This window comes from Podarcis gaigeae (genome assembly GCF_964106915.1).
Source record: "Podarcis gaigeae genome assembly, chromosome: 11".
Lineage (NCBI taxonomy): Eukaryota > Metazoa > Chordata > Lepidosauria > Squamata > Lacertidae > Podarcis > Podarcis gaigeae.
The window spans coordinates 41,240,931-41,254,932 of NC_139687.1; the positions used below are offsets into that span (position 1 = coordinate 41,240,931).

Consider the following 14,002-nt stretch of genomic DNA (forward strand, 5'->3'; position numbering starts at 1 on the left):
TCCCGCTGCGCCAAACGCACGAAAACTCCAGCGGCGGCGGCAGCAGTTCAAAGGCAGGAGCGCCCAAGGCGCGCTCTCCTCCCCTTCCTAGCAGAACTTATAAAAAGAGGGAAAGGGGGGTTTGCTTAAGAGCCTCGAAGACTGCTCTCTGCAGGGGGAGGGAAGGAAGCGGCTCGTGAAAGAAACGGGCTTCCCCGAGAGTCGAAAGCAGCCGCCGCAAGCCTGGCTTCCCCCCGCCCCCTTCCCGCTTGCGTTGTGCAAAGAGAGAAGTTGAGCAAACAGGAAACGCGGCGGCCGCGCACCCGGCAGCCTCTGCCACCGCTCTGATTCACTGGGGCTTGCAGCTTTCCCGAAGAGGGAGGGGTGGCGAGGAGGTGTTGCCCGCCCTCTTCCAGCCCCGGGGAAGGAAAGCGCCGGGCTGCGTGTCGCCCAAAGTCTCTGGCTCGCGGGAGAAAGAGCAGCAGCCCCAGCCAGAGAGACGCGGCTCCGTGCGCCCGCCTCCGCCCTGCGCTCCGCGAGCTGAGAGGCTGCGCCGCGTCTCTCTCCTTCTCCGAGGACTCCGCGCCGCGCCTCCTGCTCCTTTTCCCCGCTCAGTCGCCACCAGCGCGCGCGCCCTGCGGAGCTCTCCCGCCAGGGAAGAGAGAGAGAAAGAAAAAGAGAAAAGTGCCTTTTGCCCGGACTGGCTAAGGAAAGGCTGGAGCCGCTCTCGTTCCTTCGTGGTTCCCGCCGGAGCCGCAAGCCCGCCTTTCTCCTCCATTGCTGGGGCTGAGCAATATGAAGGAGCAGCACTCATGTGTGGGCACTGGGCATCCCTCCATGGCTGGGTATGGCAGGATGGCCCCGCTGGAGCTCGCTGGTAGCCCTGTGAAACGCTTGCGAACTGAGTACTCCTTTCCCTATCTCTTCGCAGAGGAGGCCTACCAAAAACTGGCCAGCGAGACCCTGGAGGAGCTCGACTGGTGCCTGGACCAGCTGGAAACCTTGCAGACCAGGCACTCCGTCAGCGAAATGGCCTCGAACAAGGTAGGACAAAAACCTCCACCCCGATCCCACCTGCTTCCCCAACGCCTTCGCCTTGCCTGTGTTTTTGCCTAACCGCCAGCAAAGTGGCCGGCGATCTCGAGCGCTGGAATTCGCTTCCAGCCCCGGGGCCTGACTGTTGCAAAGGGATACCGCAAACAGGACATTAGCAACAGTTTCCACCACCCACCCAGCTTAACTTCTCGGACTTCCCCCAGAAATGGTAAATTCTGGTTAACTGGGAAAAGAGCAAAATGCTGGCTGGCATTTCGATGCCCGGGACCACGCGGATGTTGCAAAAAACTTGCATGCATGAGCAGCCCTAATCCTGCAATAGCCCTTCTGGGAGCATCCGTAATATTAGGCAGCTGCTGTTGCCGTGCCAAGAAAACTTGCATGCGTTCTTGGCTGTGGAAGAAGCTAGTAGCTTGTACGCATTCATGTTTGCAAACTTAAAATGTGCATGGAACAGTTACTACAATGTGTCTCTCAGTGTGTTATCTAACTTAGGTGAAACAGATCTAAATGCAAGCCTCCTTCAGGCTTCTACTCGGGAGTAGTTCTTGGTAAACTCCATGGGACTTTTGGGGATCAAACTTAAAAGTTAGATTCTTGCATTCTCTGTTTATCAGCATCACTCCATCCTATGCATGCTTGCTCTGGAACTTAAGTTCAATAAAGACTTACTTTTTGGTGAGCCAGCAGAGAACTGCAAAACTTTGCAGGGGTTTAAAATGATTGTTTAAGATCCCCTTTTTTTATAAAATCGCATCTACGAATGAATCAGATGGCAGAATTGAAAAGTCCTGCATACATTTGAGATGGGCAGGTCCATCATTTTGACCTTTGCAGTTGTATAATAATAAAGTTGGAGAGGGGGGAGCAAAACTGGCCTGGCTGGGGGTGGGCGGGTCAAAAGAGGTGGTGTAGTTTGGGTTTCAAAGCTTCACATGCCATTTAAAGGTTGTGCGTAATCACTGATCAGTGTGCTGCCATTTTGAAACAGGATGAGGTAAGATGCACACACAACATTTACGTACGGCACTTTGCTGTAAATGTCAACCACTAAAGGTAGTAGGAGATGTGGTTACAACTTGTTGTAAATACCGAGGAACAGAGAAAAGCAAGCAAAGCCATGTGCATGGTGGAACCAGATTTGTTTTACACTTTTGGTGTAAGTGATTCTTTTGCATACTGACCAAAAGCAATTTCCATTGATTTCACTGGAGCATACTTTTGAGAAAACATGATTAGGTTTGAGAAACAAGTTTTCATTGTGGCACTAAAATCACCAAGAATGCTGACACACACCTTGCTCATTCAACAGAAAAAGTTCCCCACTTTCTTTTTAGGCTCTCGGTGAAGCTGCTCACTGGGTGACCTTGGGCCCCTCACTGTCTCTCAGCCTAACCTACCTCATAGAGTTGTTGTGAGGAAGAGAGCCATGATTTTTTTGGGAGGAATGGTGCAGTATAAATGCAGTGGCAAATCTAATATCACTTCTGACTGCAGACTTGATCTACACAGGCAGGGGAAAGAGGGAGGGAAGCCTCTGGCTCTTCTTGCAAGCTCCTTGAGCTTTTGATTGTGCAATGTAACACATGGATACAGGAGTCACAAGTCCGTGGATTCTTTCCCATGCTTTCCTATTCTTGAGATACCATTTATGCTCCTGCAATAAAAGTGTCACATATTGTTTATGCTGTTAACATGTCTCTATCTAATATTTGTGGATGTTTTCTGTGGCTCTTGGCGTTCGACTGCTATGAACCCAGATTTGATTCTTGCGATCAAACTTAAGGATTTGATCCTCCACCTTCATAGACATGTGCCAAGCAGGGCAGCTTAGCACATTGTGCAATAGCGGTCGCTGGTTTGCCACCAAGTGTATATTCAAGAGAGAGATGCAGCCGGGAAGGCTCCTTGGTGAATATCACACACTCTAGCAAGCAGATATTTATTCACTGCTTTTGAACAAGGCTTGCTGCATAGAATTAAAAAAATGCATGTGGATTTTAATTACTGGTGAAAGCAAATGAGCAAATGTTTGAAGCAAAATGCAGTCTCATTTGCAAGCAGTGCAATGGGTTTTCTGAATTGTTTATTTGGGCAACAGCTTGTTTCCTATATCAGTATGTGGCTGTTTTTCATATTGGGGTTATGTTTAACTAACAGTAATAATAGTAAGTGTGTGTGATATTCTCATGATCATAGAAGATAGGTTTGTTTTCAGTAAAAAAAATATAAGGTACACTATAAACATTACAGTAGTTTATTTCCTTGCAAACATTGCTTAGCAATGATGTTGCTGCCTACCTTGTAGTTAGCTGGTAGATAGGAATTTGCAACGGAGTTGTTGTATTTTGGATGTGTTCAGTAGTAGAAACTCCAAATACAGTGGGTAAAAAAGCATTTCGTAAGAAATCTGCTCCTCCCATTGCTTCAGAAAATTGATCATACAGCCAAGGTTTCCTGTATGAGATGTACAATGAGTTGCTATAGCCACTCTGAAGGTCAGCCTGAATGATGGCATTCCTTACATCAGCACTGAAAATTTATACTGCAGGCACACAATTACTTGGTTTTATTTTGTCCATAAAATGGGAAATGTGGGTGTTTTAGGCTGCAATCCCACCGGGGAGTACATCTGACAGAACTCTGAGAGGCTTACGTCTGAGTACGTATGTATAGGATTGGACTGCTCATTTCTTTCCTGCCAATTAAACATTATGTGCCAGTATCCCAAGCCACGCTAACTAGCACACTTCTATGCATATTTATTCAGGAATAAGTCCCACCATGTAGGTGTTTTGTTTTTGTTTTTTTAGATTGCAGCCCAAGCGTCAGTGTTAGCTCAATAAACCCCTATTACCAAGGGCTACTTTTTATTTGCACACCACAAAAGGAAGTTCTTGGCCACCACCAGCACCAATTTTTTAGGCTTTTAGTCCTCTACAAGTCTGTTTTCTAGAGACCCATGACTTATACTGCTTTGTACAGGAGAAATTGGCTCTAAAAAGCACAGTGTGTGTGTGTGTGTGTGTCCGTGTCCGTGTGTGTGTGTCCCCCCTGCACAGTTCATTTCCCTTTGTTGAGAAGGCAGTGTTGGCACAGGGTCTCTTTGCATGGTATCTTTGGTTGAAGGTGCCCGCCATTCAAAATAATCCTAAGTAGGTTTTATGTGTTGATAGGAGATAATGCTGTTTAGGGCTTAGTCACACTGTGTGCTTTAGTTCATGGACAGATGTGCCGGTGTGGATGTGGGTGCATGCATATGTCATATCTTCTACACACACACAGCACATCAAAAATACTCAAGTGCTTTTGACTTCTAAAAAACAGCCACGTAAATAGATGCAGTTCATATTTGGGTAGCTAGGGATAATTTTTTTTGGAGAAAGGCTGCCCTTCCAAGCAACTTTTTCTCAGGGCATAAAGATGTCAGTGACAAGCATTTCACAGTGGCAAGATAAGCAAGAGGAGCTTTTCCAATGTGGAAGGGGCAGCGATCTATTGCGGTCCATTACATGAAATATATTTCTGCATCACACCCAACTTTTTAAGCTACATGCAGAGATCTCAAAAAGAGTGCAGAGAATGTGCCACAGTGCCTGCTCCCCCTTAAATACGTTGCAGCCAGCCCTGCCTAGTTATTCCATAACGCTAGCTTGAGAATTTATTAGGGTGGAGATCTTAAGCATTTAATAGATCACATATGTGATGCTCAGAGAAATATGAGGATGCCACCGGATGCACTGGCAAAGTCATAATGTGTTTGCAGTATGTTTGCATATTTCAAAAAGTAAAAACCAGGACACCCTCAGCTTTTTCAAAAGTTGTTGAGTTTTTTAAAACTTAAAAAAACTATGGTTTTTCGATTGACGTATGCCAGCTCTAATTATGTAAGCTCTGCATTTATATGTACATGCATCACACAAATATAAACATACAAAATACAGACAAACATACCCGCATGGCTAACTAAGCATGGAAAATTGCACTGTGGCTTGCAAAGAATGCACTGCATTTACTGCTGGGGAGAGTAAACATTGTAGAAAGAAGGTTGTTGTCCTCCAGCACAGTATTCCTTTAAATCTTTCAGCTGTATGAATTATCACCTTGGGTATTATTGACATACGCAAACAATAGCAAGGGGTAACAGTAACGTAGTATTTTTCGGCTGCCCGTGGAACGAAAGACACAAATAAGCAACACCTTTGAGATCTTTGAATAAAAGCAGAAGCGAAAAACTCTCCCTTGCAAATTAGTCTTTTTGTAGGCATACTTCCAAATTTGGCTTTTTCACAAAGGGGTACTGCCCAGCAGGCCATCCCTGTTAGGCTGTGTTGATCTTGCTGGCTGTGGCTGCTGTTGTCAAGGTCATCGTCCAAATACTAAAGTTAATGTTACTATCTATATGTGCCAGTACAAACACACCCTCCCCAGACCACCAGGTGGTTGCTCTGGTAGGGCTGTTTAGCAGGGTTGTAACCATAGGAGGGTCACATCACTGGCCTCAAAGAGCAGCACTGCACATGCCCATGAATGTTACTGGGAGAGATGTGGTGAGGGGCAGGGGAAGGTGTTGCACCTGCCTACGTCTGTCTAGGATTGTGCTCTTAATCTCATTTTTTGGAGGAATCTCACAACAGATCAGAAAGAAATAGGAGTTCCCCCTTCTGCACACAGCCAGCCAGCCAGACAGACAGACAGACACACACACACACACACACACACACACACACCTGAAAAGCTACAGCTGCCACCAAATTACTGTGTTGCACCTGTAGGGCAAATTGAAGATTCTGGAGTAGAATTGCAAATATAAATGTGAAATAAGGAATAGCAACCAGGCTCCCCATGCCAGAAAACATATACAGTCGTGAGTCAGTGGGTCTGAATTAAATGGTGGTGTTGAGGGAATTTCCTCTCTCCAGTAAGGTGGAACTTGCTTCCACTACAGTTTTAAAAGGTGAGGCATAAGAGGATCCTCCACATTTTTGCAAGAGATGACTGGGAAGATTGTTCTCATCACAAGGAGAGTTTCCTCCCCACCTTCCACCAGCTGCTGCTAGGAGAGCCTGATGGGGGAAGAGTCTCCATGCAATGTGTCCTACTATTGGGACCCATTATTTCACATTATGTCTTCTGCTTGCAGTAGCCGTCATGCAGATGCGTTTTCAAACATTTTATGCACGGGTTGCAATATGTATACCAGCCCTTTGTACAAGCTTTAACATAGCAGCACGATTTCACCAGTGTTTTAAACTCCAATCACAATGTTAGATTAGAGCAACCTGTTTCCAATTAGAGAGGAAGGATAATGCTGTCACATCCAATTTAAAAGGATTTACTTATTGGCCAGTCTCTTGCATTTCCATCATTACAAATAATAAAACAGCAAAACGGGAATTTACTGATGTAGCAAAATCGTTCAAAGAAGACAGGTGATCTGTTGATAATTTTAAGGTCAAAAAGCTGATAATGGGGTCCCAAAACATCTGCAGCTCATTATATGACTCCATTTTTATATAATGTCTGGCTGTGTGATGACTTTTGGCTAATTGATTTCATAGTTTAGTGGGATTTAGGTGTTTCCTTGTCTTCCTGAGGTCAGGTGGGGAGTCTGATGAACCCTTATATTTGCTAATTAAACATAATTTTTCTGATTACCATAAAAGTTCTCTGGCCAGTGGTCCATCCAGCCAAGTATAGCCTACTCTGGGTTTGTAGTGGCTGCATAGGATCTTGGGCAGGAACCTTTTTTTTATTACCTGCTGCCTGATCCTGAGTTCTTCATTCACAGCATGTTCTCTGTTTTGGTCACTTCTCACTTGTTCAAACACTCTCTTTGATAAATACCAGCTGATCCTGTGTTGTATATTCAATTTTTGTTAGTGTCCATGTGCTTTAGAACAAGTGGCTTCTATCCAGCACAGCACTAAGTAAACATCCTGTTGGTGCAAGGAATCCCACCTGCACACACCATCTACTCCAGAGCATTGGGGGCGGGGGGGGGGGGGAGGACTACAACTCTAGAACAGATTTAGGGAGCATATTTGAGGGGTAGGAGTCCAATTGCTCAAGCAGGAATCCTTGCAGTAAAGCCAAAGTTTGCATCTAAGGTGTATTTTGAGAAATGCCATCTTATTAGATTAGAAAGCAGTTGTGAGGTATTTGGAATACAAACAGAAGTCAATGAGTGGTTGCAAATAGAATGGTGAAAGGCATTGCTTTGATTTGTTCCTTAGTTATGGCCAGTTAGAATTTAGGAAACCTCCTTTTCCTCATGGCATTTTTTTTTCTACCTTCCCGAAGCATTGAGTTACACAGAGAGCCACTGAGAATATTAGAGGCTTCTGTTAAGCAGAGTCAGTAAAGTATTCTCACTTGGGGATTCAGATCCCAGAGATGTCCCTGTGTCCTGCTCATAATTCTCACCTTAGGGAGAGGATGTCGTTTTGACTTCTTCCCTTCAGACGTGCAAATCTCCAAGCAAGGCTAACGTTGCTTTTGGAGAGCCTCGGCGCATAGCTTTGGCTTAATCATATGACTCTCACTTGATCGCAAGAGCTGGAACAGGAAAGTAACTTCTTCCAGATGAGGTTGCATTATGACCCTGGAGCAGTCTCTGCCCCCTTCTTTTAAGCAATTTCGCTCATTCACGTGAGCAATTTAGACAGCTTTCCTAGACTGCTTTCTTGAATTGTTCATGCTTGCCTAGTGCAAACTGCATCTTGCTGGCTGGCTGCTTTTGGTATGGTCTGTAAGGGTGAATGGCATGGGTTAATTGGATGTGGGCTGGTTCATGGGCAATCGGAGCAGAATGTGATCGGATCTCCGGCCGCCTTTGGACCCTGTGCAATGTTGCCTTGAAGGCTGTGAAATAACCATGGCTTGCAGGAAGGAATGAAACAGTGTAGTGAAACATTTCTTCATGTGTGTTCAAATGATTGTCTTTAGCATATTAATTAAGTAGTAGCTTTCGCTGTGTTGCGCATCACCTTCCCTTTATGCTGCTGCCATGAGATAGAAGAGTATTGAGTCTTTGTTCTGCAATGGAGAAGGAGTGCCTCCTATTTGAACTGTACTCGCTCTAGGTCAGGGGTCTGCAACCTTTAAGACAAAAAGAGCCACTTGGACCCGTTTCCGAAGAAAAAACAACTTGGAGCCGCAAAACCATTGCAACATTTAAAACAAATATAACACTGCCTATATTGTTTCTTACCTTAATGCTATATATACAGGATCGTAACGCACGCACCGCCCCATGCGACATCACAGCCAGTACAGCGCCCGCCACAGGGGGGAGTGTTGGGGTGCACAATGCGCCTCCTCCCCTCGCTAGTATCCGCCCCGGAGCCGTGGCAAAGGTGTAAAAGAGCCACATGCGGCTCCGGAGCCGCGGGTTGCAGACCCCTGCTCTAGGTAGTGCTTCCCTACACTCAGGTAGCCATGGAGATGGATGTGGGTGGGATGGGCGGACATCATTCTCCCTTGTATGAAAAGATTTGAAAGGAGCAAGGACAAAGCGTGAAAAGCAACTTGCTGACGAGTTTACCACGTGTAAAAAGCCTTGTTTGCTCTTTCAATGACTTTCCACACAACTTCCGCAGAACCTCACAAAGGGGAAGGGAATCTTGACCACTTTTCTTGAGAAAAGCATATGAAGAAGGAGGCTGGCAGAGAAAGGCAAAAGTGTAATTTCTGGGAAAGTCCTGCCCGGGGTGCAGGTTGCACTTGCAAATATAAACATATCTGCCGCTGGTTCAGATGGAGGAGTCTCTCCGTAGATCTGAGTCAGACAGGCCCCAATGCCATTTGGAGTGTGACACTGCAAGTTGGTAGGAGTTATTTATTGTTTGTGACTACTTTTGTTTTGTTGTGGTTTATGTGTTTTTTTCATGTTGTAAGCCACCTTGGCAGGGGGTGGCATTGTGGGCCTAGGGCTTGCTGATCAGAAGGTTGGCGGTTTGAATCCCTGCAACAGGGTGAGCTCCCGTTGCTCGGTCCCAGCTCCTGCCAACCTAGCAGTTCAAAAGTACGTCAAAGTGCAAGTAGATAAATAGGTACTGCTCCGGCGGGAAGGTAAACGGTGTTTCCATGCACTGCTCTGGTTCGCCAGAAGCGGCTTAGTCATGCTGGCCACATGACCCGGAAGCTGTACACTGGCTCCCTCGGCCAATAAAGTGAGATGAGCGCCGCAACCCCAGAGTCGGTCACGACTGGACCTAATGGTCAGGGGTCCCTTTACCTTTAAGCCTCCTTGACATGGTTTGAACTGTGGAAAGGCGGCATACAGCTAAAATTATGTGTGTTAAGTCTTTGTTGCACCAGCAGGCAGAATAATTAACAGTCACCCTTGTGATTTAGAAAATCACAAATTAGGAAGGAAAATGCACATAACATTAGTGAATCAGTCACGCCCAGCATCCCCATACCTTGCTCACATATAGACAGAAATCATTTCTGTTGCAATATTTTACTAATGGGGGAGTGATTTCTAGGTGTGAGTCCCTGAAATAAAACCTCCTGGTTCTAATAACACCTCTGCCCAAAGTCCTGACAGTTGATCCCACAAGCCAAAGGTTTGCCTATCCATGCTGCAGTTCATGAGAGCATGGAGAAAATGCAGTTAGGCATACTTTCACATGGAAATCTGCCTCTGGGTCTGGGTCCTTCTAATTGCAGAATTTCCAGTTTCAGGACTAGGAGAAGACTGTGGCCAACTGAGGGGTGTTTCAGAATTGATTAGAAGACAAATGTCCCTATGCCCATGGTACAAAAAAACTTCCATCCCCCCCGCAGGTATTTTTGTAACCCCTCTCTAATAGACAGGAATTGTTCCTCTCAGTTGCATGAAGTAGTTGTTGTTTTTTAGGTTAAAACCTTTCTTTTCCCACCTTCTGGTTCATAGCAGCAAAAGACACCTTGTCCTTATTTTCCTTTCTGCTGCAGTTGCTTTTGATGAGTTCATGATGTTCCTTCTCCCATAACTGTCTCCACTCCATGTCCCAAACCATGAAGTCCTTTTTTGAGTCATATATCTGACACAGAGGCAAATGCACATTTGCATCTGCGTAATTTTATTCTATGAAGTCACATCAGTATCGGACACATTTTTTATTGACCGAACCCCTAAATTGGAAATAACCCTCATTTGTGGAGTAGGGTATTGCCAGTGAGAGTTTATGACACAGTAAACATAGGGTTGGATAGATCCATATGGAGGCTGCAGTCTTGAAACGCACTAGGGAGTAAGCCCCATTGAACACAGCAGGACATACTTCTGAGTATTGCATGGGACAAGTTAGTGAGGTCAAACCAGGGCTAAAGCAACACTAATTTAACCTGGATCTAGCTATATTGTTTAGAAGCCCAAAACACTAAAACACATGTACAATAAATGTACACACTGTAGAGAACTATCCGTGTGCCATAGCTCTTTACAGCCTGAAGCCTTGTGGGGAAGTGTATTTTTCTGCTGTATTATGTGAAGCAGGTTGAAATCAAGCAGTCTCCAAAGCCATCTTCGACATAACATCTTTCAGTCAAGCAATAGTCCAGTTTTGCCTGTTTCTTCATTTTGGGCACCTCTAGGATCCACTGGTTTTGCCTCTCTGCTTCTAAAATACTGTATGGTCTGATCATCTCATATATGCTATTGTAACTTTCCTTTCTTGCCATGTTATTTTTCTGCAGCTGATTTGCCAGGTTATCTTTCCCCCAGTAAGCACTTAGTTTCTAAAATACCCAGGCTCAAGTCTCCCCACTACACACACAATTTGTTTGTGGGTTTGTATCTGGTTGTGGGTGATGACGGTTTATGATTGTTGAAGGCCAAACACTTTCTATATGTGCTGAGATATCTTACAGACATAATTAAAGGACACATTCTAGGTAAAGACAATGGTTGTAGAGCTGCTTCCTGGAATCCGCTTCAGTGAGCGTATGCCATGACAGCTGTGATAAAAGTATGTGGGAGAAAAATCAAGGGGGAAATGGTTTTCCCGAACATTCATAATCCCATCTTACCTGCTTCCATCCTGACTTTTCAGTTAGCCCTACCTTATTCTTTCTCCCCATCACCACACCCCATCCAAGTTTTGTCGTTCCCATATATCCTTGCAGTTACTTCTACACCTATTGTGCTTTTGGTTCTGATTAAATGTGGAGTAGCATCAGTAAGTGGCCAAGGACATGCCCCATATTTTTTTTAGATGATTGTTAAAGAGTTGCTAGAAAAAAATCAGCTGAAATTTCAGCCCTGCCTCATCCTTCCTAAGGACCATTGGTACTATTTGTTTTGTGCCTTCCTTATTATTTTGCAGTAGCTCTAAGTTAGGGGTGGGGGACCTGAACATGCCAGGTGACTGATGGGAGTCCAACAACATCTGGAGAACCACAGGTTCTGCATTGCAGGGGGTTGGACTAGATGACCCTTAGGATCCCTTCAAGCTCTACAATTCTATGATTCTGTAGGTTCTCCATCTCTGCTCTTCATTGTAGACTTTTTTTTTTTTTTTTTTGCAGCCAGGTAAGTTTTATCTTCCCCAAGAGGTATATAGGTTTGGTGAGATGTTTTTGCACATTCATGTACCATTGCCACAAAACTCCCCTGATGATCATGATCTCTCTGCCAAATAGCTATGTTAGGAAAACATTTGTCATTTGTAACACTGGACACACAATTCTGCGTCTGTTCCTCCATTTTAATAATTAAAGCAAGATTCTTGGGATTCAGGTGCCATGCCTAACCCCAAGCTAATATTTCTTGGAAAATAAAAAGTGGGACCTTTTTCTTTTTGACTGCTCAAAGATTAGATCAAGGAATCCTATTTTGTTTTATAGTGTTTTCCTATCTTGCAGAACCCAATCTTTCATTTGTGGCAGCCTCTAAAACATAATGTAAAGTCATTACGAAATATCAACACAAACTTTCTTTTGTTGTTAGCCAGCCATTGTACAATAGGTGTACAAATACAAAAATTTATAGAGTTCTATGCAAGCTTCAAAACACCATGAAAAAGAAGGCTTTTATTTTGAATTGCGCTTTCCCAATCACTCTTATCAGGGTGCTGACAGGTCTTGCAGACGTCTGCTGATTCTGTGGTTGCTCAATAATTGCAAGCATTGGGCATTCTCGTGGATTTCAAAATGGTCAGTGATGTAACAGCCTCTGCTCCTGCTAAGGATTTACATAGCAGGAGCTGTCTGGAAACTGGAAATGCCATTATTTGTGTTATCTCCAAATTTATAGTGAATGAGCCCAGATATATCAGTATGAGCTAAGCCTTGTCTCATCCAAGCAAGTGAGGTCATTTGGCAAGGTGACTCGACTAAGTGGATGTTGTGTTAGTTGGACTGGCAGTGGTGGCAGATGGGAGCTCTGAGATTTGCCATGTCTTCCTTCTGGGTTATGTCTCCCTCGTCCCTGAGGGCAGTCTCCCATCAGGTCCACTGGAGAAGCAAAACAGACTATCTCCTGCAGCTGTGGGAAAAAAGGAGGTTCATTTCTGAAGTTGAAAAGCGAGAGTCACAAAGGAATGAGTAATAGTTTTGCAAACCACGCAGCAGTGCTGAGACTTGGGGACCCAGCTGCTGTCGTCAGCTCGATTTTCCACAGAAGCTGGGATGGCAACAAATGACAGTGCTAAATTTCCAGAGGTCAATTTGCCTTGTTCCTTAAAACGGTCCACTGCCAGGATTTCCCGATCACTAGTAGCAGCAGTGTGACTGTATTTAAACTTCACCCACCCACCCCCACCGCTAGTAACTGCAAGACAGTATCTGGCAAAAATCAGGCTGTGTGATTTGTATGCTGCTTAACCGTGATTGAAATTGCCCGTTCTATGCAGAGTTGCAGAGAGCATGCTCAGATTCCTCAGCATCTCTGTCCTCTGCTGCATGCTGATCACCTCAGTGGCTGCCGCGGGCTCTCATTACTGGCAAATAGCATGCTGTGCTGATGCAGGCACCATAATAGGAAGCACCTAGGCCTGTCATAAACAAACAGGTCTGGGGGAAAAAAAGTGCAGGTCTGACGTATGGCGTGTCCATAGCAACGAGGAGAGATGAGGTTGCCATTTTGGAGTATATGCAGGCTAGTATAGCTCTCTACAAGAAGCCAGAAAGTACCTGGCAGGATTCAAAAGCTGTCTCTATGTGTACATCTGGGGTTTCGTGAGGGGTGCTGTTTGCAGGAAGCCGCTTGCAATGCCAGCAGCTTGAAATACAAACTTTTAGGGCATTTTAGAGCTTTATTTGAACTGTTTGGTGTGGGTTTTTCCTCGCTCCAAGTGTAATAGAAAGTTTTGTTGGAGAATGCTAGTGCTTTTACTCCTAGGAAATGTTGATCTGACTACTCAAGGCAGCCTGCGTATATCGGTGGATGCTTAGCCATTTAAACTGAGAGGATACAAATTTTACGAGTAAGATGACTGTGAGTTCCTTACATTATGAAGTATGGCCAAAGTTTTTTGCACCTGAATTTTGGATCCAGGTAAGATTCCATTTAATGTTGCTGTCTCTCCTTCATATTATTTTCTGCACTACCTAAATTAGGCTGCAATCCTACCCATGCTTGCCTGAGAGTAAATGTCACTGAACTTAATGGGGCTTATTTATTTATGATGGGAATATATTTTTATAACTTGTAGAAAGAGTAGATCGGCAGCAGTTTTGTTCTGGTGTTGGAGACTATGGCTTAAATGGCTGTTGGTTCTGTTGCAATGTGTAAAATGATCCTGTCTTATGCATGCGCTGGGAATTTCTTTGGGCTCGGTATAGTAAATCTGTGTTTACCATATTCCACTTTCTTCAGTGAAATCACTGCATTTAAAAGTATTTCAAGTACTGAAAATTAGGAATGTACAAGGAACTGTCCACAGAGCTGAGTAGTTTTATGATAGGATGATTTTAAAAAAAAATACAAACCCCTATGTAACCTTTCCCCCTTCGTTCCTTGCTTTTCTATCTGAGT

The 14,002-nt window shown here is 44.6% G+C and overlaps 1 protein-coding gene across 11 annotated transcripts in view; it reads left to right on the forward strand.

Annotated features, from left to right (window-relative positions):
- PDE4D (phosphodiesterase 4D) overlaps positions 1-14,002 on the forward strand; it is a 611,966-nt gene that overhangs the window by 553,972 nt on the left and 43,992 nt on the right. For 10 of the 11 annotated variants that reach the window (XM_083703504.1, XM_083703503.1, XM_083703505.1 and 7 more), the window contains one exon: positions 911-1,023. In XM_083703504.1, the coding sequence (XP_083559630.1) occupies positions 911-1,023 (113 nt within the window). Of the gene's footprint in view, positions 1-833; positions 1,024-14,002 lie in introns of all 11 variants that reach the window. The other variant, XM_083703502.1, reaches the window with a different exon arrangement.